This window comes from Hippopotamus amphibius, chromosome 3 (assembly GCF_030028045.1).
Source record: "Hippopotamus amphibius kiboko isolate mHipAmp2 chromosome 3, mHipAmp2.hap2, whole genome shotgun sequence".
Classification (NCBI taxonomy): Eukaryota; Metazoa; Chordata; class Mammalia; order Artiodactyla; family Hippopotamidae; genus Hippopotamus; species Hippopotamus amphibius.
The window spans coordinates 74,202,943-74,226,407 of record NC_080188.1 but is presented as its reverse complement, the minus strand read 5'-3'; the positions used below and the strand labels follow the sequence as shown (position 1 = coordinate 74,226,407).

The 23,465-nt window shown below is 38.1% G+C and overlaps 1 protein-coding gene across 6 annotated transcripts in view; it reads left to right on the top strand.

Annotated features, from left to right (window-relative positions):
- INPP4B (inositol polyphosphate-4-phosphatase type II B) overlaps positions 1 to 23,465 on the top strand; it is a 746,563-nt gene that overhangs the window by 411,831 nt on the left and 311,267 nt on the right. For all 6 annotated transcript variants that reach the window (XM_057725716.1, XM_057725717.1, XM_057725718.1 and 3 more), the window contains 2 exons: positions 1,075 to 1,193; positions 3,228 to 3,344. In XM_057725716.1, coding sequence (XP_057581699.1) covers positions 1,075 to 1,193; positions 3,228 to 3,344 — 236 coding nt within the window. The remainder of the gene's footprint in view (positions 1 to 1,074; positions 1,194 to 3,227; positions 3,345 to 23,465) is intronic.

Below are 23,465 nucleotides of genomic sequence, written 5' to 3'. Positions count from 1 at the left end.
CCCTGTAACTGCTGCAGCACCAGCTTAAATACCTTTCTGCACTGGCAGAGGCATGAGGTGTGGATGGTATACAGCCCAGCACACTCTCACCATGAATCCAGGACCCCAGGGCCACTTGTAGTCCTTGGTCCCAGCTCCAGCCTGTCCCCCAGCCCCCAGCTCAGCCTAACTTGAACCTCTTCCCAGTAGTGAGGACACTTTTCATGACACTTTGGGATCCGAATGCAGGTAGTAAAGTTCATGTTTCGAAGCCAGGTGGGGAAACGTCTGAGGAGATACTGGACTTGCTGAAAAGGAATACTTTTTTGGATTTTTCTTCCCCCAATTGTGGGAATGATATGTGGGAGGAGAAAATATTCAAGTAAATATGGTATGGTGGGGAGTGTCTGTAATATGAGCCTGGTGTCTCAAGGGAAAGGTCTTACTTTTGTGGCCCCTGGGCAAGAATTAACCCATCCTTTCCCCACATTTCTACCTCTCAGACTTGGCTAGAATCCTGGAAGGAGGACCCTTTTAACCCTTCTTCCTCCTCCTCTGCCCCTCCCCCGGCGCTCGGGTGCTGCTGTGATAGGGTAGCCCCCCTCCCCTGTGTCTGTCCCTCTGCAGGACTGTAGGAGGCCAGCTCTAGTGACTAGATAGGTAAGGACCCGTTGTGCAATCCGACAATTGAACAAATCCAGCCAGTGTCAATAAGGAGCAGTGTAAAGTTTCCCAGCTGTGGCCCAAGTCAGTTTACTTAGTCCTGGGGAATTAATTAAAGCCCGGGGTTTCATGACTAAAGTCACTCAAAGTCCCTGAGCCGTGTGTGCACCGTCACACAGGAGAGCCGGGATCCCAGGGCAGTGGAGACTCACAAGGGCTGCACATGTGGCCAGTGGAAATGAATTCTGCGTGCAGCTCTGCAGCACGTGACTTCCTATTTCTGTAAGGTACTTCCAAGGGACTTCCTCTGTAAAATCAGCCCGTCCCAGAAGATTTCATTCAGCGCTGTCGCTAAGTTTCCTCCTCACCCAGGACAGAAGTGTTCCCTGACATACGGTGTTAGTTTCTTTTCTTTCTTTTTGCCATTGCCAGCGTGCAAGGATCTTGTGGCTCCCGTCCGTGATCGAAAGCTGAATACACTGGTGCAGATCTCAGTCATCCACCCCGCGGAGCAGGGTCTGACAAGATACTCCAGCACGGAAATTGTGGAGGTGAGTGCGCTGTGTGCCTGCTTGACTCTCCCTATCTCTCAATCACTCTCTGGATTTGAGCAAACAGCTGAAATACGTTAGATCACGGCCTGCAGCTATGCTTAGGTTACTGTCGTCTGTCATTTAAGAAAGCATACCTGAGGTTACTAAGCATGCATGTGTAATTTACCAGAATAAGCAAATGGGGAAAGAACTTGCCTGTTTTATAAAAGATATATTTTTCTTTAGTAAGTAGAAGGAAAATCCCCACTCTAAATCTCTGTATAGACTACTAAATAGAGAGGAAAAAAAAAAAACAACCCAAAATATAAGTCTTAAATTAAATGGAATGAATGTTTCTTTGAGGGGCAAAAAAAAAAGTTGTAAATTACCTAGAGACGTTTTAAACCCAAGTGTTTCTGCTCTTTTCATTTTTTTCCTGTATTCTTCAGACTGTGTGGAAACTTCATATGCGCTGCCTTTCGTGCATGTCTTTTTAAAGTATGGTGTTTTTCAAAGAAAGGTAGATGATTGATTTGAGACACTGTAATGTTTCTAGGCAAAAGGTGTAAATATTACTCATCCCATGAGAGATTTCCTATTTACATTTATTGTTGCTAATATAACATTCAAAATGTGTTGAGAGGAAACTTGTTATTGTGTTGGATCAGATTCAAGAAAGGAAGTGTTTCCCTTTTGATTATTTTGTTCTCATCACACATATTTCACAGCCTTAGTGAATGAAAGATACTTATTCTCTGGGACTAAAGAAAGTGTCCTCTAAACTCCTTAAACTTTGCTTTTCTTAGACTTGGGAGCCCTGTCTGTTTTGAAAGAAAAGTTTCTCTGCAAGAGTCTAAGTTGCCTACCCCAGTCCTGACTTGCTCAGTGCCATTGGTGGAATAAATGATTCAGACCTAACTCCACTCATTTCTCTAATGGGAATGACCCAGATCCTACACGTAGCCCTGACTCTGTCCTTGGGAAACTTTAGGTTCCAATGCTGGTATCATTTGTAGTTAATGCTGTGGTTGAATAACCAAAAATACGTATTCATTCAAAGAAAACTAAAATTAAAAAGTTGTTCATTTATAGGAAAACTGTTTTCAAGCATTATTCCACTTTGATTATTTTTAAAATATTGTCAAAACTTAAAAGAAGTGTATTTTGACACATTTATTTGAACATATATAGCTGTTGTTGACTGTTTCATTCACTGCGTGTTCCAGAGGGTCCAACACCGTGCCAAACAAAACGCAGTATTTGTTGAATAAAAGGTAGAAAAAAATGAATGAATGAATAACTTCAGCTTCCAGAAACTTCCATAAACAACTGGCTTACAGAACTCTAGCAGACATCTCCATGATATTCAGCACTATGCATATTTAAATATAGATGTAAAATTTAATGTTGGATGCCAGCTCTCTCAAAATGAATTCTGAGGCATGGAAATACCCTGTGCACTGCATCCTGAGCTAGTAATGTCATAGCCCCGAATCCGTCATATTTAGTTTCTTTCATTAGTTTTCAAATCAGTCTAAGAAAAAAAAATTACAGCTGAATATCTAAAAACAAATGGACACTACCAGAGCATGGCTTTCAATTGAATCATTACAGAGAGGAAATAAATGGACAGGGTAAGATTACCAAATGGTTCTTGATGAGAAAAGAGCTTCATTTTAATTTGATCAGTCAATATCTCAGGTTATTTGCATAAATCACAGGTTGTATCCATTAAATGTATTCTAAATGGACTGACAACTGACCCTAAAGAAGAGTGCTGCATATAATGAAAATAAATTGTTTTTCAAGATTCTTAGCAGCTCTGACAATGACACAGGGCATTTACTATCAACAGCTCTATCAGTACTTTGGGGCCCTGGGCCGTGTTGTTCCCCGTGGGCATCATTTGTCAATTCAGATCTCTCTTCTAATAGAACTGTTTCCTAGAAAACCAAACAGACCCAGACACTTTCTGCATTCTCCTGTCACTGCGTGCTGCCGGCTGCAGTTGCTGCCTTATTGAATCAAAGTTGTCTTCTCGTGCTGTTACAGGGAACAAGAGACCCACTGTTCTTGACTGGTGTCACATTCCCATCTGAGTATCCCATCTATGAGGAGACCAAAATAAAACTAACAGTCTATGATGTCAAGGATAAGTCTCATGACACTGTAAGTACTTGTACTTATTTCTTTCTTTGGGGAAAGAAATAGGCTTTTCCAAACCATTGGGTTTTTGATGTGACTGGCATTCTTCAAAGAGGGGCTTTGTACTGTGTTTATGCTTGTCTTATGTTTATAGTTTGCTGGGATTTCTTTCAAATTCATTTGGCTTAGTGCCACACTGGCAATTGGTTAGGAGCAAAAGCTTTCAGAACACTTTTTCCTCTTTTTCAGGGAGGCTGGCCTGATGTCCTGGTTTACATTTTTGTTGTTTTTGCTTTAGGAGCTATTGAGGGAGTAACATTGTGGGGCAGAAAGCAAGTGGAAGAGATTGAATAATGTTTCAAAACTTTCTAGATATTGTCTTTATTCTAAAATGGGATTGATAAAGTGTTCTGCTTTCACGATTTACTCTTTTACACACTGAATGAGAGAAGCTCATTCTATTCTTCTGATGTTGTTAGTGGCACCAAAACAGAGGAGGAAGTAAGTGTCAGGACGAGATAGAAGCTTTAATTGGCCTCCTTACAGGAACGTCATGTCAGGTCCTGATGGTCTTTTGTCCTAGGCTCTTCCTACAGGGTCTGACTTTCCCTCCACTTGAATCAGTGGATTCAGGTGAGACCGTTAGGTACGCAGGCACTGTCTCTGAAGGCCACTCTGAAAATCCCTGGACAGGAAGGATGCTCCTGGTAGGTGTTGGGAAGGGGATGGTTTAAAGGGAGCCCTCTTCTTTAAATCTCTCTCATCAGCATGAATTTTTTTCTGTTTTCAAAGTGAGGAGGGGAGCTATGGGAGTATTGATGATCCACAATGAAGTATAAGTCAGGAAACATTTTGAAAGTAGGTAGACCAGTAGGTTCTGGGAGAATTCTGCTTGTGGCTAAGGGGTGCTGCTGGGCTTGGAGAGTCACGCATACCTCGTAGAGAAACAGTGATGGTGGTCAGGTAGAGTTGCTGAAAAGACAGACTTTCTGGTTCCTGTTCGCTCACCAGTGTTGTAACTCTGGGAGAGTTGATCCTCATTTATATTTATCTGGCAGTGGTGGCGGGCGGGCGGGCGGGGGGCGGGGTTGTTGTTGTAACGATTAAATAAGATAATATATGTAAAATATTTAGAAGACTTAGCAGCTACAGATTCATAAGTGCAAGCTTAATATTGCTGAAGTTATTGTTTTGGCTGCTGCCTAGTGGTCTCATAAATAGTAAAAATCAAATAAAAGAATATTAACCAAAGTCTTTTTCCATATTTACTAACTTTGGTTTTTCTTAAGTAGTCCTACATTTATTACTTCTGACTTCTTTGAAGAAAAGGGGAAGATAAAAATATTTTTAGAGACAGACATTGGGGTTAAAATTAGCAAATAAAAAAATATCAGTATTTGCCTGGGAGTTTTGTTTTTACCCTTTCTATTCCTTTTCCTTGATTTTTTTTTTTTAAATAAATTTATTTTTTTTTTATTGGCTACATTGGGTCTTTGTTGCTGTGCATGGGCCTTCTTTCGTTGCAGTGAGTGGGGGCTACTCTTCTTTGTGATGTGCAGGCTTCTCATTGCAGTGGCTTCTCTTGTTGCGGATCATGGGCTCTAGGGTGCAGGCTTCAATAGTTGTGGTACACAGGCTCAATAGTTGTGGCTCGTGGGCTCAATAGTAGTGGCTTGTGCGCTGTAGAGCGCAGGCTCAGTAGTTGTGACACACGGGCTTAGTTGCACCCCAGCATGTAAGATCTTCCCAGACCAGGGCTTGAATCTATGTTCCCTGCATTGGCAGGCGGATTCTTAACCACTGCATCACCAGTGAAGCCCTCCTTTTCCTTGATTTGTGAGGTAAGAGGGAAAAAGAGCGGGCTGTGATTGGGAGATCTGGACCGAAGACTATGTACAAAACCTACAACATGACTGTTTTTTTGTGTTTGTTCGTTTGTTTGTTTTCCTTCTGCCAAGAAGGGAGGGGAATGCGGGAAAAAATAAAATTGGGAAAAAGGGCGATATGGTTCAAATGGATGATGGGAGGAGGTGACACAACTGTGCAGAGAGGTGATAAGCAGGGAAATGATCAGGTTGACAAGGGAAAGTAAGGCAGAAACTATGGGGTTTTATGTTTTTTCCAAGCACATGAACAAATTCAGTGCTCCCAAAGTTCCCAAGGTGTGGAAGGGGCAGAGTTATAGAAACTCTGTGCTACTGAGATGAAAATGTTGAGCTCTTGGTTTGGTTAAGTCCTTAGAAATATCAGAATTAGAAATATTAAATACCAATTGTGTTTCTATCCCCTTCAGTCTGCCTCATTTAAAATATTATGTATGTTAATACTCTAGGGATACATAATTAGCTTACTCATTAATTATGCTTTTTGTGGGCTTCTATTCTGGAAGCTCATTAATTAGGGTCTTTTAAAGACTTTCTTCCTTGATCCAGACGTGTTATCACATAAAAGTATTGAATGAATTGGAATTCCTGCTGTGAAATAAGACTTGTGAAATTTGAACATACTTAAGAAATGCAGCCAGCTTTCATTTACCAAGTGCTGTTAATTAAAGCATAACTTCTTCCTTAAAATAACTAACAATTAGTTCTGGTGATGGAAGTGTAAATAGAAACACAGTTCATTAATATGCTAATAGTCTCCGTGGACATGTAGTCTTTATCCTGGCACCTTTCCTCATTTTTTTCTTTTTAATTTTTAATTGGAGTATAGTTGATTTAAAATGTTGTATTTATTTCTCCTGTACAGCAGAGTGAATCTGTTATACATATACATATGTCCACTCTTTTTTAGATTCTTTTCCCATATAGGCCATTACAGAGTATTGATAAGAGCTCCCTGTGCTATACAGTAGGCCCTTATTAGTTATCTATTTTATGTATAGTAGTATGTATATATCAATCCCAATCTCCCAATTTATTCCTATCCCTTTTCTTCCCTGGTAACTGTAAGTTTGTTTTCTACATCTGAGACTATTTCTGTTTTGTAAATAAGTTCATTTGTACTATTTTTTTTAGATTCCACATATAAGCAGTATCATATGATATTTGTCTTTCTCTGACTTACTTAACTCAGTATGGCAATCTCGAGGTCCATCTGTGTTGCTGTAAATGACTTTCCACTTATTAATTAAGGTGCTTTTTTTTGTTTTTTTTTTTTTTGGTGTGGAGGTGGATGCAGACATGGAGGAGGTAGCAAGTGGTTTTAAAGTACAGTTTAGATTATGGGCATTTAAGAACCTAATTATTTTTAAGATTAGAATACTTTTAAGGATTAAGAAATGAGATTATGAATATTTACATGTTTTGGAAAATCAACAAATTATGTGCACATATTTAAAAGGAGTTTAAATATTTGATCCTAGTAAACCATTGATCATATTAGGACAGGACAATGAGATATTCTCTGCTGGCTGAATACTAATTAATTGAGTCAGCTGAGTTCCTTTTCTTCTTCTGTTGAGTTTAGTATTACTTGGAATTAGCCAGTCAAATAAATGTTACTTTGCCATCTCATGTTTGTTTACATATGTATTAATATTGGAAGATTTTAAAGAGATAAGATAACCTTTCATCTGCGCCCTTGTTCTTATCTAACTTGTTCTTACTCCTCTAAACAACTGAACCTAAGATTCTCTCTTAATAACTTCAGCAGAAATGCAATCAGTCATTGTAAAGAATGAGAAGAGTCTAACTGTTGATTCGGAATGACTCTTACTTCCTCCTACCGCATCCTTCATCCTTCCCATTCATGGCAGCGAGTCTTCCTCTGCAGCAGATGGGTGGATAATGCTTGGCAGGTAGGGAGGCAGGGAGTCGGGGTACATAAGGTTATTATTAGAATTAGAGTGGCCTTTTTGTTATTTTCCTTACCATAAGGAAATTATCTGTTTTCTCAGAATGGGTTATTCTAACACCCAGCTGTATGGTGGAGACGTTAAAGATTGAAATTGAAGCCCGTGGCTAGAATATGAGAGCCCAAGTTGTAACAGTGAAGTTGATGTCTTCTGGATATCTATCGGTTGTAGGCTCTGTTTGAACACTCTTGCAGACTGAAAGAACGTAGACAAAAGTGTTTTTAGCACAACATTTACAGTGTTCAGCCCTAGGGAATCAAGCTGGGAATCTGGGTCTTTCATATGTTACAGCAAAAACTCAGAGGAAGGAAAAATTTATGAATGAAAAGAACATCACCATCAAACCTTTCTCTCTTTCCCCTTCCTCCCAAGGGGAGGTGTTTTGGAAGGTACTGAACAAGGTCTCAGGACTACCATCAACTTAAAAACAAATGATTAGGTCACATAACTGGTTTTGCCTGTGGTAGAAGTTTAAATTTGTGATGTATTTTGCAGGACGCCACATTGACTTCAGTCCTTTTGTTCTAGGGCTAAATGAATGTTTGCTGTCTCCCCAAATTGTTAGATGTTTAGTTTATAGGATAGAATTCTATGTCCAATAGACACTGAACATTTCTCATGTGAGGATATATGTCCTAAGACATTTTTTACTGCCAAAAACTAACAGCTCCCCATTTGTACCTTTCAGAAAAGTGACCTTATCTAGCTTGGATGTAAATTTATTTTTATTTATTTTTTGGCTGCACCGCACAGCATGTAGGATCTTAGTTCTCTGACCAGGAATCGAATCCGTGCCCCCTGCAGTAGGAGCACGAAGTCTTAACTACTGGACTGCCACGGAAGTCCTCTGGGTGTAAATTTGTTGTATTTTGCGTATTATATGTCCAAGGAAGTTTAGTTCCCTAGGCAGAATTATCCAGTTCAGTTTTTATGTTTTTCAGTGGAAAATAAAACTATTTTCTACTTAGTATACTTTGACTTGGCTTGCTTTTCTCCATTGACTTCTTACAAGTTTAAGTCTAAATATACTTGTTGAGGCAAATTCTGTAGCTGGCCTTCCTCTCTACCTGGAAGGTATGGTGCACTGGGTAAGGAAAAGGAAATTAAGATTACTGATCACTAAGTACATACCAAGCACCGTGTTTAATTTTTAGTTTCTTCTTTAATCTCCATGAAACTTCTTTGAGGGAAGAAGTATCATTATGCCCATTTTAAAGATGAAGAAATTGGGATTCTGAAAACTTTAGTAGGTCAAGTCAAAGCTCCTTTATTTTTTCCATGCTGCACTATGGTATATACATAGTTGATAGGATTTCTCACATTTTTCACTCCCACAGTATATTTTTTACTTCAACTGATGCTTTAAAAGCATTCTTCGTTTGGAGCCTAAAAATTGATTAATTGAAAAAAAAAAGTCAATAATCAAATACAGGAAAAAAAAAAAAAACGCATATCCAGACATTTTAAGCACTTAAATTGAGTATTGTATAACTAACTGTAGATGTCTGAAGAACTTTTGTAATGGTATGACCTGCTACTATTCATGAAAACATAGCTGTTATTGCCTGTTGTGAAATGGCTTAGATTTATGTCTCATAATTTTGTTTTTGTCCCCCTGGCCTTGTTTTTCCCTTTACTTTTCTGTGTGCTGCATGGTCCTCTCAGCCTCTTCATTCACTCAGCCTTGGCCTTTTGAAATGCTCCGCTTTATGTTTTGACATAGTTTGCAAGGGGAGTTACCAAATGCATATGGAAGTAGTTCAGAGTTCCAATATGTTGCTGCCCTTCATAAATAATTTCTCTTCCTTTCTACCTGTTGATAAGTGGCCTATATTTACAAAGAGCGTATTTATATTTCATCGAAGTATAATTTATATACAATAAAATGGACTGATCTTAAAGCATTCACTTTGATGAGTTTGACAATGCAAATGACCATATGGCCTTTACCCAAGACAAGATGTAAAACATTTTCATCATTCCAGAAGATTCCCTTGTATCCCTTTGCAGTCAGTTGCCCCCTCCATACACACACACACACACACACACACACACACACACACACACACCGTGAAGCAATCACTTTCCCATATCTACGGACAGACTTGTTTTGCTTATTAAAATTTATGTGAATGAAATCACATAGTGTGTGCTCTCTTGTATCTCGTGTGTTTTGTTCAACGTCGTGTTTTTGAGATTCATTTATGTTGCTTGACTTGATTATTGAATGGTATTCTGTTGTAGTGATATACCACAATTTATTTATTCATTCTCGTATTGATAGACATTTAATGGCTTTCAGCTTTTAACAACAATGACTAAGTCTCAATGAACATTTGTGTGCAAGCATTTGTGTGAAATTATGCTTTTATTCTGAGGGGTGAATACCGAGTATAATAGTTATGTCATAAGTCAGATACATGTTTAAATTTTCTAGAAACTATTCATAATTATTTGCAACTTTATTCTCATACTCTTTGTAATGCATGAGAGTTCTAGTTACTCCACGAACAATAATATTGTCCACCTTTTTCATTTTTCATTCTAGTAGATATGAAGGTGGTATCTCATTGTGGCCTTAATTTGCATTCTCCTGATGACTAAAATTATGTTGAGCACTTTTTCCTGTGCTTATTGGCCACTCATCCTTTTTTTGTTAATGAAGTGTTCATTCAAGTCTTTTGCCTATGTAAAAAAAAAATTGGTTTTCTTTTTATTGTTGAAAAGAATAGTTTCTAAGAATTCTTCGTATTTTGTGGATACAAGTGCTTTTGTTGAATATGTTTTACAGTTTTCTGTTAGTCTTTGGCTTGCCTAATAATTCCCTTAATGATGTATTTTGTTGATCAGAAATTTTAAATCCTGATTAAGTCCAGTTTTTCAATTTCTTCATTCATAGCAAGTGCTTTTGTGCCCTAAGAAATCTCCCTAACGTCAGGCCAGGAGAATATTCTCCAGTGTTTTCCTCCAAAATATTTTATAGTTCTAGCCTTTACATTCAGGTCTAAGCTCCATCTCAAATTATTATTATTATTATTTTTGTAATAGGAACGAGGTAGGGATCAAAGTTTTCTTCTATATAGATATCTAGTTATTCCATCATCATTTATTAAAAATACCTTTTTCTTCACTTAACTTAGTTGGTGCCTTGTCTAGAAAGTCGGTGTCTGCTGATACATGTGGGTCTGTTTCTGGATGCTCTATTCTATTCCATTGATCTGTTCGTTTAGCTTCATGACAATAACATGATTATTGTTGCTTCATAATAAATCCTGAAATCTGGTAGTTTAAATCCTTTATCTTTACCAGCTTTTTATCGAAATTGTTTTTGTTTTTGCCAATTTGAAAGCCTTTTGTCTTTCTGTATAAATTTTAGAACAACTTGTCAGTTACTTTGAAAAACCTGTTGGGATTTTGACTGGAATTATTTTGAATCTGTAGATTAGTTTGGAGAGATGAACATCTTAATGATATTGTCTCTTGATCTATAAATATGGTATGTATATCATTCCATTTATTTAGGCCTTTAAACTTTCATAAGCAATCTAGTTGTGCTCAGTATACGTCATAATATTTTTTAGATTTATTTCTAGGTATATGATTTTTTATGCTAATATACAAGGTATTGCTTTAAAACTATAGTTTTTAGTTATTTTTTGCTAATAGGTAGAGATACAGTCATTTTTGTACATCGACTTTGTATACAAGGCTGCAGCCTTGCTAAATTTACATATTAGTTCTAAAGGATTTTTTTTTTCATGGATTCCATAGAGTTTTGTAAAATTCACAATCTTGTTATCTGTGAATAATGAAAGATTTATGTTTCCCTTTCCAGTCATTGTACATTTTATCTTTCCTTATTGCACTGGCTAGGTAGGACATTTAATACAGTATTGATAGAAGTGGTAACAGTGGAAATCCTGGTTTTGTTCCCAAACTTAAGGGGAAAGTGTTTAACATATCACCATTAAGTATGATCTTAAACGTAGGTTTTTCATAGATGCCTTTTGATCAGATTGAGGAATTTCCCTTCTATCTGTAATTTTCTGTGTGTTTTAATCATGAATGGTGTTGGACTGAGTCAAACTATTTTTTTTTCTGGTGGTGTGTGTTGAGATGCTGAAGTGTTTTTCTTACTTATTCTGTTAGTGTGGTGAATTACTTTATTTTTGTATGTTAAACCAACCTTAGATTCTTGGAGCAATTTTTTTTTAAATCACTGCTCTTCCACTTCTTTGCCAGGCGTCAGCCTAGTATGTGGGGGAATCAACTCTGCTCTTCAGCCCTTGCCTTGGAGATAACCCTGTGCACCTCAGCAGTGAATCTCTCTTATTGTCACACAGTAAGTCAGTGGAAAAGCTGGGAAAAGGACCCCAATGTCCTGGCTCCCAGGCTAGTCCCTGGCCTGGTTGGTATTCATTGGAATACCCTCCTGCATAATGTGATGTCCCATGGAAAATGTAGGTGGATGGGTGAGACTCAGGCAGTCGCTAGGGCTCTTAGGGATTCAGATTTCTCACAGTGGCTCACATGGGCTCATTAGAAGTTCATTACAAGTTCAGCTGATTTCTGTGTAAGATCCTCTTATTCCTGCTGCTCAGCCAAGGATGACACCAGCCCTGGGCGTTTCTTCTTCTACTAAGGGTCTGTCACCATCTGGATTTCATTTCATTTTGGTTTATTTCAGGTGGGTTTTTTTTTTTTTTTTTGGTATTTTTTTGGGTTTATTTGTTTCAGTTTTCTGATAGGTTTAACAGAAGGTATGATTTGGTGGCATATCTGACCTCTTTTCAGTGTACCAATGGGAGTGACAATCTCCTGCAACTTTTTACATCTTAACCAGAAGCAGAAGTGCTACTTATTTAACTTCTTCCCTTTAGCATTTATGCTGCTCCCTTGTATATCTGCATTTGCATCTCTGTCTTTAATTTCCTCTGCCCTGTAATTTACATATCAAGTGCATTCCATTCTATGCTGCTCTTTACATTGTTTTCCCTTTTCTCACATTTTCCAGTTCTTTCTTTGTGCCACTGTCCTCTGCCTGAGCATTGTACTTGTTGTATATCATCTGTTTAGAGATTTTTGGTTTTTGTTTGGATTCCCACAGTAGAGAAAAGGATATTCATTAATACCTCCTCACTTTCCAGAAGAAAATGTTGTTTGCACAGAGAAAGACTGGCTCTTTGACAATAAGAAAATGAATTTATTCATGAAGCAAACAAACTTCTTACAAACTTTTGGGGGCCATAGCAGAGTGGCTGCTTGTCTGTGAGGTAGCCACATCTTTATTTTATGGAGATCAGCAGAACTGTAGTTTCAGTATTTTCACCCTTGACTGTCTTCAGATGTGTGAGTTATGGAAATATTGTTTAACCTAGCTTAAAAAAGAAAAAAAATACCTTGAATTAGTTTGCTTTTTCCCAATTAAAGTAGAAATGGTTAGTTAAGGCCATTTTCCATTCTCTTTCCAAAACTGGGCAACTATATCATGTTCATCACAAACATGGAGAAGCTTCATCTGCTCTGCATTCCCTAATAGGATGCTGAGACTGGTGGATTAGTAATCCTTGTAGTTTTTAAAGAGTTCTTCCAAATTTAGAAGTAGCGTCAAAAATTTGAGCAAAGTATTTAAAAAGGCATCCCTCAGAAAAATAAGTTCAAATGACTAAGAAATATAAAAAGTGTTCTAACTATTATTTTTTTGGAAATACAAAATTAAAATAGCAGTGTGATCATCAGCTTTTGCTAATAAACTGGCAAAGGATGTAAAGACCATTGCTGGCAGAGATGTGCTATAAGTGCCCTTTCGTACAGTGCTGATTGAATGTAAAGTTTTACAACTTAAGAAAAATCTGCCAGCGTGTATTTAAATGAAAGGCAGCTGTACATTTTCATTTAGCAATGTTACTCTTAGCTGTCAACCTCATAGATATAGAACCACCAGTACTTAATGATATGTGGAGAGGAATGTTTGACCATTACTGATAATAGTGAAAAATTAGAGGGAAAGTGTGAATAAATTCTGGTGTATCCAAATTAGGGATATTATGAAGCCTTAGAAAAGAATGATTAATTAATTGGAGCTCTAAAAGTAGACTTGGAGGAAGATCCACGAGGTATTGCATACTTGAAAAAAGCAAGATGCAAAAAATGATGTGTAATAGAATACTGATTTTTGAAAATGAATCATTAAAAATGCCTTTATATATGTATGTGTACTGTGTTTATAATGAAACAATATATAATTGTAAATGAGTATGTAGATAAATATAAGAGGATAAATGCAGTGGATGGAATGGGGGAGGAAAGGAGTAGATAATAAGAGAAAGAAAATAAAGAAACAGGAGAGCGTGAAATAAAATAAGAGTATAATCGGACAGTCCTGCTAAGTCTGAAAGACTTCCTTATTTTAATAAAATAGAATAAATGTAACTTTAAAAGGTAAGTGTCATTTATATGACTCCCATGCAAAATACATTGTCCTCAGAGAAATATCACTTTTGCTTCATGAAGATTCAAAACAGGAGGGCTATCAGGAGCCTGGCTGGGAGGGAACTGCCACAAGCAAGTGGTCACCTAGAGGAATGCTGGCGGGTGCGCAGTAGTGCCTGGGGAGACGGCAGATGTGAGGGACCTACCATCAGGGGGATCATCTGTAGGGAAGGAAGACAGTAGCTGAAAACCTCACCAAGGCCAGTCAGAGTAGAAGAGGAAGAAGATGGTCATTATTTGCATCACTTGAGAAACCCTGGGAACTCCCTGAAATAACTAGGGGAACTTGTAGGGGACTGAAGGATCTGAGGTCACCAGTGGGAGCTCCGTCTTCTGGTGCTGTTGTAGTCAGTAAACTGGGTAATGAATTCATGCTTCAAAGTAGATTTAGGAGCATTTTTTTTTAACCTGCTAACACCAGTCAAATGATCTGATAACTGACCACTGGGATTTGTGAGTCTAACCTGGACCCTGAACTGAGAGAGAGTTTGTTTCTGCTTCACCTTATTTCCTTCTGAGATATTGACCTCATCTGATAGTTTTCAAGTATTTGCAGGTTGTTACCATTTGTCCAGTGGCTTAGGCTGTGAAAGCCCAGCTGGCTGGCTCTAATTCACACAGCAGCCTTCTTGGCACAGCTGTGAGGGCAGGTGGAAGCGTAGGGAACATTCTATCTGATGGGGATGATCCAGGAACAGCCCGACGTGGGCACGGAGGACACGAGTCTTGCAGCGGCTTCCCGTTCCTGCTTGGTTTTGCAAAGCTGAAATGTGCAATGTTGCCAAAACATTTCTTCCCATTAGAAAGGAGCAGAAACTAGTGATTTAAAAGATTAGTCTGCTTCAGCTCAGAATAGCTTTTAATTACCTTAAGTTTATATACGCGGTGCGGCAGGAACAAAGGAAAATTCTGAAGAAACCTAGGCTTTCCTTAGAGTCATTTGAATGGAATGATAATTACAGCTAAGTTCCAGCTGGTATTTAAGTTCACGTGAAAAGTATTTTTAAACATATGGAGAAAAGTTATGTGTATTCACCAAGGCAGAAGGTGAGGCCACATTCTGAAAAAAGTTGAGGGACATCTGGTTCCACATCACAGAGGTTGTCTTGTCAAGTTGCCCTGAGCCGCGTTACTCAGGTTTCATGGCAATAAGTCAGGCTATCTTTTAAGCTGTGCCCCTTGAGGTTGGAGCTAAATGCTGAGGGGGCAGCTGTCCTAAGGAATTCAGTGTGTGAGTTCACAGACAGTTTGGTCTTTCGGACAAACTTGGGTAATAGTTTTTAACCAGGAGAGAGAGAGCGAGCAGCTTTTGGAAGACACTGTCGAGATTTGTTTAATCACAAGGGGTCTATAAGGATATTTAAATTTTTAAATAATATATTGATTTTTTTTTAACTGCCATTTTCTTTTTTTGAAAAGGGCACTGGTATCACCTTAGCATGTTAGAATGTAGGAAAGCAGTTTCCCAAGAAAATCTTAACTGGATAGGATTTAAGTGTAAACAAGAGCTCACCCACTTCACCCCTGCCTGCCCCCACTCGGGGAATTTGGAGCATGTGTTATGGCTACAGCATTCGCTTTTCATTCCTAAGTTTAAATTGAGGGACAGTGAAATGTGCGTAGCAGCTTGCTGTGACCTCCAAGCAGCAAAGAAACTGAGAGTTCATATTAGAAACTCTGGATGTGTGCTTGTCATACCTACATATATAATAGTCTTAAATATGAGTATGTAATGGAGTAATAGTCAGAAATTTGTATGTCTATGTACATTACGTAGAATATGCTTAGGGCACTGTTAATATTCAGAGCAGTGCTCCGTCTGTAAAGAGAACCTTAGCGTAGGCTTAAAGTCAGAAGCCTGTCTTTCAAATTCTGATTTATTGCCTTCCGCATTCTGCTTTCTCCAGCACACACATGTAGTAGTCATTTCCCCTCTGTATGAGCGTCATTGATTTTGAACTTGCAACCTAAACAAGTATCTGAGAAAAGACGATACCAAACTGGAGATGGATTATTATGAGACTGTAAGAGGCGTTTGAAAACCACACCAGTGGATGCAAGAACAAGGTTTCTGAATGCCATTATTGGAAAATCAGGTTCACACAGTGTCGGAAACAAGCATAACAAGGACGTTTTCAAACTTGGGGTCAAGGATACAACTCTCCATCCACTCAAGGATCCCTTCCCAATCATGATGCGATGTTGAGAATAAAGAAGACCATGTTTAGAATCAGAAGCTCTGATCTCAGATCTGCTACTTAGTTGTGTGGCTTTTTACAATCTCAGTTTCCCCAGCTCTGAAATGGAAACCATAATACTTGCTCTGTCTACTGATAAAAGGAAAAGAGGCTTACGCATGTAAAAGTGCTTTGAAAACTAAAAATATAATAGAAACGCAGGTATTATCATTGTTTACTGCAGATATTATTCTTGTACTCAGGGCATTCTTTCCTGAGCGTATTTCCAAGAGAAGGGTTAGTGGTTTCCTGGTATCAGACTCCTCAAGGTTGACCATGTTTTCAGTGAATTGATCAGTCTGCATATCTTGCCTGTGTTCTCTTGAGATGACGTGTGGCTGGGTGCTGAGCCTATGCTGGTACACCAGAGCTCTTTCAATTTGAAACAAGTGAACAGCAATGAATAAGAACCAACTTTTTCTGTTTTTATTTTAGTATTTCATTAACCCGTTACTCTGTATTCTGATACTCCAGTATTCATTTCCTGAGTATTTCTTTCCAAAAAGGGAGAAAAACAGCAAAAAAATAATTGCTATGCATGTCCACATTTTTCGTTATAAGAGTCATTTTGATACCTGATTCTCATCTTCTGACTTGGGTTATAAAGGACATTGTGTCTATGGGTCTGTCTTCTGAAACCACATATGAGAAGGAATGAGAGGAAAAAAATCCCTCTTCTTTAAGATTCACTTTTCAAATCATACTTATACCAGATAGGCTGACCAGTGAATCACCCTATACCTTTTTCACTCTTCCAGCTCTGAGTCATCATCCAGTTTGATTTTTGCAACATCATTCAAACTGCCCCAAAAGAAGGGCTTTTTTTATAGGATTCTTTGACCTTGGATATAGCAGAAAGTAAAAGTGGAGAATAAAGAATTCTTTTCTGCCTTCCTTACAATCTTGCTTTCTTTCTCAAAACATTTGTTAGAAGAAGCAGAATATTTCTTCTCTAGTCTGACTTCATGAAATTCGTGAATGCTTTACTAGATGAGACTGTTTGAAGGAACTTCAGAGACCATAGCCACCTAAAAGTTGTGAAAAAAAAAGCTTTTTGTTTTTCTTCTGTGAGGCAAATGGCTTAACCATTTAGACTCTCAGAAACACCAAAGATAAAATGGAAGAAAAGGCTTAAGTGTTATTAATTAACTAAACATCAGATCAGAGTACAAGTGGTGTATTTGGATAGCATATTAAAGGAGAGGATTATCTTACCCTATAGCTATACATATTACTTTACCTTTTACAGCAGTGCTAATTTTCTTTGGGACATCATGGGAAATAAAGAACAAAGAAATTACATAAAACTTCAGTAATTACAAAGAATTTGTACATGTTGTAGTATTACAGTTGAACCTCATAGAGAGGTTCAGATGTCAGGGAGCTAGAAGTAAATTTAACTAATTTGTTCAAGGTCATATTGAAATGTCAACCAGAATCTCAATCTTCTGATATTGAATCTATTGGACTGTGGGAGGTTTTTCAGGAACAGTAAGTTTCCTAACTCTGTTAATAATTTGAAGTTGATGATGACTTTCAGTCAATCTGATTCTGAAGGTAACCACCCTTGTAAATGTGGTTAAGAACTTCCTCTTTAAACTGACCTCCAGGAAAGGGAAGAGGGAGAATTTACGGTTTGAATGCTCTTTCAGTATCTGGAGTCACTGCCTTAGATAATGCATCTTTCCCACTGGGTCAGCGTATCTGCCTTCAGATGCTGAAATGCCATGATGACCTTCCTATTGTTCATTTCAATTTGGATATGCCTACATTAGCTTCCCGTGTAGTAGCTATAGCTACGCGAGTATTATTTGGTGCCTGTCTCAGGTTAGCTGAGTTACAGCATGTGAGACTTCAGTGTCGATGAACAGACATCCAGGAGAAGCTAACCCACATTGCCAAGTGATCATGAGATCTTATTCCAGGATGCTGACAATGTCATGATAAAAATAGTCAAATGAGGAAAAAAGCTGTATATCTTAAGGCTGTTTCCTCCAGTTGAAAATTCCTAGAGATTATTTGCCCTGCCCTGTTTAGTCATGTCACAATTAATTCACTTAAATATTTTTATACTTATTCTGTGAAATAAGAAATATTATTATTGGCTCTATTAAGAAAACATAAAGATATGACAAATGCACAGGCTTCTTTATTTTAATTTGATTTTTGTCACCACAAGTTTGACATGCAGATGAGATATCCATGTAAAAATATCTAAGTAATCTCTTGGAAATAGGTGTATGGAATTAGGGGAAAGTGACAGATTTATATCGTCTAGAAACAACTAACAGTTGCTTAAAAATTATTTCATATTTTTTCTCACACAGCAAAGGAGAAGGGGGAGTATTATCTGATTCTGTTCTGTTTCCTCAGGAAAATAAACTTGTTTCAGACTTTTTCTTGCATATCATTAGCTAGAATTGTTTCCCATGGCCACCAGTAATAGCAAGGGAAGTTGATAAAACAAGTATCTGTTCTTTCAAACTTTCTTTATTGGAATGTACAAAAAAGAAGCAAGTTGGAAATAACTTTTGAATTTGGAAGTAACCACAGTATTTGAAATAAAGATTTGAAAGGCACCTTTACAGAAGTGATTTTTGAAAATGAGAGAGAAATAGGAGAAAATGATCAAAGTCACAACCTTGGGAAATAGTGACTTATGGAGAATGAGAGATGACCAGGTTTCAGTAAAAAGATAAGAAGCAACCTCACACCTATTAGGATGGCTACTATCAAAACACCAGAAAATAGCAAGTTTTATTTCTCCATGGCTAGGATGTGGAGGGATTGGAACCTCTGTGCACTGTCAGTAGAAATGCAAGATGGTGCAACTACTATTGAAAACAGTATGGAGGTTCCTCAAAAAATTAAAAATAAGATTACCATGTGATCTAGCAATCCTACTTCTGAGTGTATATTCAAAAAATTAAAATCAGGATCTCAGAGATATTTGCACACCCATGTTCAAAGCAGCAGTATTCACAATAGGCAAGAGGTGAAAGCAACCCGAATGTCTATCAGTGGTTGAATGGATAAAAAAATATGTGGTATATAAATACAATAGAATATTATTCAGCCTTGAAAAAAGAAGGAAATTCTGTCACATGCTACAACCAGATGAACCTTGTTGGCATTATGCTGTGTGAAATAAGCCAATCACAAAAAGACATACTGTATGACATCATATATATGAGGTATCTAAAGCAGTTAAATTCGTAGAAACAGAAAGTAGAATGGTGGTTACCAGGGGCTGGGGAGAGAGGAAAAGGGAAGGTGTTATTTCATGAGTATAGAGTTTCAGTTTTGCAAGATGAAAAATTTTGGAGATCTGTTTTACAACAATGTGAATATACTTAACGCTACTGAACTGTCTACTTAAAAATAGTTAAGATAGTAAATTATAGGTTATATGTTTTCCCCCCCACAGTTCAAAAACAAAAACAAAAACAAACCTACTTCAGCTTTCTGCTTTGGTAGGTTTGGGCTGGGGCCTGAAAAGTTGAATTTCTAACATGTGCTCAGGTAATGCTGATACCACTGGTCCACTGGTCATACTTTGGGAATCGCTGCCCTGATGTAAGATTTATCTCAGTTCCATAATCCTCCGCTTAGAGTCTAGCTCTCCTTCAGGCTGTGAACTCTTAGAACAGGTACCATCTGGGTTGTCTTTCCATCTTCAGGTTCTAACCTACTATTTGTTCCTGAATAAATTTGTGTTGAATGGATAAAAGATGGGAAAAAAGATAAAAAGAACAGTAAGAAAAAAAATGAAGGGAATCAGAGAGTGCAGTGCCCTAGCAACCAAATTAGGGGAAAGCTTTAAAATAGAGACGAAGGTCAGTGTTGCTAGTGGTACAGAGATATCAAGGAAGGTGAGAAAAGATAACTGGATTTAGCGATTAGGAGGTCACCAGACTATCAGAAAATAGGGAGAATCCAAGGGATCAAGGAATGATGAGGTGCTGAGATTGTAAATAATGGGTAGCAAAAAGAAGAAAGAGGAAAGAAATGTGAGTGAACTCACAGAAAGGTTTTAGTTTAAGGTAAGTTTAAACACATTTGTAGAGAAGAACTGGGCCACCTACGCAAACTGCAGGCGTCCCCAGAGATTCCAGGGTAGTGGGAAGCAGGGGTCCCAGAATAGAGAACTGGAAATTTCTTGATTAGTCTTGCCTTTACTAGAAATTCCTGATTTATTATTATTATTTTTAATTTTAAAGTTTCTTGTGCAGCAGTATTTATGTTACAATCTCTTTTTCGAATAGTTTACCAAATGAGAAATAATGAAATACTTGGCTTGAACCTATCTCATTTGGGTAACGAGGAAATGACGATTATTTTTATGATGTGTTTGGAGATTTAACGAGGAAGAAATTGTGGTACGTGAAGGTCACCAGTAATAGGACTTCCTTAAGGAACATAAGATGGGTGAGAAATTTCATTTCTCAATAAAAATTTACTTTAACTAGTTTGACAAGCCCCAGGAATCCTAAATATTTATGGTAAAAGAAAATCATATGGAAGAATGAGGGAAAGAACATATATGAAATTACGTTCTGTTATGGCTCACATGCTCTTCTTTTCCCATAGCATCTCAAAAATGGTGCACAATGGAAAACCTTCCTCTCTTTGGGGGGAGATTCTTCTTTATTCTACAGCTTCCAACATGTTTACCCAGATGGGTTTTGCTAAGAACCCCAGATCAGAAAAAAATTACACGGAAAAAGTTAAAATGAAAAACGCATCTTTGTTCGGAACTATAGTCTCTGGGATTATGGCTAACATTGTGAGCTGTGTTCATCTGAACCAGGGTTTATTCCCAGGTTCTGACACTTAACTAATTCTGTAAGCAGGGGCCAGTTACTTAATCTTTCTGGTCCTCAGTTCATTCAGCAGTGAAATGATAATAGGAATAAATACTACACTGGGTGGTTGTAGGGACAGAATGAGATGACTGGTGTAAATCTTCTACTATAGCACCTGGCACAGAGTAGCTGCTCAGTGCACACCAGCTGCTACTGCTGGTGTTCTTAAGAGGATGGTGATGATGATGATATTTGCTTGTATTTTAGCACCACAGTTAACTTTGGAAACAATTTTGGTTTTTGTTTGTTTGCTTTAACAATAATTGCAGAAAGACTCTCCGCTGGGAATATGAGAAAACCAAGTATTTCCTAAATGGCTCTGTACATATTCATATTTAAAGGAGTTTGAGTGAACATACAGCAAGTTCTCATTCTATTTTAAATGTGCCGTCCTTATTGTCCTTATCCTAGTAACAATAACTTAATAGCACTATTCTGTATCATGCTCTGTTCTCTAGGCTTTCCCTATTTGCTCATTTAAGCGTCACAAAATACTGAGCTAGATACTATTAGTATGATCTTCATTTTCCAGAAGAAAAAAATTGAGACACAGAGAGGTACAGAGCTCTTCAGTAGAAGCGTTTGGAGGTGAACCAAGACATTTAGCTCCAGAGTCTGTGCTCTACTTAATCACTACAGTTGAAATGACCGTAAATAACATGGTAAATGATACTTATTGTCTAGATACCTATTACGTTTTACCACAAGCGTGTTTTTACTTGTATTGTTTAGGTCTCAAAGGGAGAAATTCTAGCAATTTCACTAAAATGTATTTTTCTCTAAGTGTTGGAGATTTATGATCTTAGGATTTCAGCACCTTAAAAGGTCAAACGTTACTGTGTTCATCCTCTCAAACACTTTTGGCTTTATGAAAGGGCAGCCCTCTCTTCAATATAGATGCAAAAGCAGAATTTATGACACATACAGGTCTTGCCTCTTCAATCAGAGTTCTTTCCACTATGCTGCATCATGCAGAGCTGGATTTTCAAAGTAGTCCTTGTGAGAGCCTGCAGCTATTTGAGATTGATCTCTGTTCTAGCAAAGAAAAGAAATGATTCTGTTTAAAACCTTCTATATTTCAAGTCCAGGAGAGAAGTGCACTGCACGCCCTTCTATTTATTTACATATTTACTTGTAGGCCGATACAGAGGGTAAGTCCTTGGTATCAGGGCTAAGATGGAGGTACAATCTACTTAAGCCATCATGTGCGATACTATTTGTGGTGATACCAAGGCAGCAGGAGTAAAGATGCTCAGGTGTTTACTTCCAATAAGAGAAGACTGAACTAAAAGGCCTTCCCGGAGAGGAAACACTTTTGCTGGTGGTAGGTTTGGGAAGGATGTCATCAACCTTACTTTTTTGTTCTTGAGAAAGTGTCAAGCTGCTTAGTCAGAGGTACACATCGCTTCCAACTGTCAGAGGCCTGCCTGGAAATGAAGTAAGGACTTGGGAAGGGAAAACTGCCCATCAAAGAAATGCCTGCCAAGGTTTGCTGCCCTTGTCCATTGCAGAATCAAATCCAAATGATATTTGCTGCCTGTTTTTTTATTTTTTAAATCTTGACTTTTCTTCAGTGCACAGCATTGTGTTATGTAAATATAAGGCTTGAATATCTAGTCAGAGTCTGAACTACTTTTATCTAGGCGATATATTTTTAAGGAAAATCTAAAAGAGATTTAGAACTCTGCAGAAACTCCATGGGAACTCATTGTGCAGAGATTGGTGTGCTTCATGAGACTGGGTGAGTTTTAGTGCAGCATTGTTCCAGGCTGGTAATTGACTATTATGAAGGCATTTATTTATATCTAGAACGTGGACATTGGAGGTGAATAGATTTGAATTTGAGTATAGACTGTGAAGACCTTGAACATTTAACCCTGGGTGTCAGGTTTTCTCATTTCTGAAGGGAGGTATGAATAACAAAATGAATCTAAGCTGCAGTATTGTCTAAGTAATCAATATCTGTTCCTATTGGCATATCAATATGTTCTGTCAGAAGTTTTGTAGGCACGTGCAGGTGGCCTAAGCCAGGCCAATGAGACATGACCTGATCTATCAGGATTTTGTTTTGCCTAGAAATTCTGGAGGAAGAAGCCCTCTTCTTAGGATATGAAGTGAAATTCTCAACAGTTTTGTTGTTGCTTGGGAAGAATCTGTCTGAGAATAAGAGGGAAAAATCAGAACCCCAAGGGTTCAGATGATATTAACGCCAGGCTTTAGGTATGCCTGAACGAGAATCACCCATGTATTTAGGGGAGCTGACAGATTGCAACATCCCTTACTTTTCTTTCCCTTTCCTTCCTCCCTTCCTCCCTTCCTTCCTTACTGTTGGTGCCTCTTCGTCTGCCTCCTCCTCTCTCACCATCACCTGTAAGAAACATCCAAGCTCCTTAACCTGGCATACACATCTCTTCTTGAAGTGACCCAGGCTTATTATCAGAGCAAATGTTTTCTTTTATTCTATACACACCTGGAGTCCTGTATTTCCCCCAAAGGCTTGTTTTTCTTGGGTTGTTGGACATCCCATCATGTCTGTTCCTCGGCAGTCACGCTTTTCCCTTTCACCAGTATCTCCTCTTACACTCATATGCCTGTTATGTCCTGTGCAGCTCCTTTGGGAAGCATTCCTTGATGTCTTTTTGCATTGTTAGATTGCTATTTTCTCTGAGCCCACAAGAGTTTGTACAAACGTACA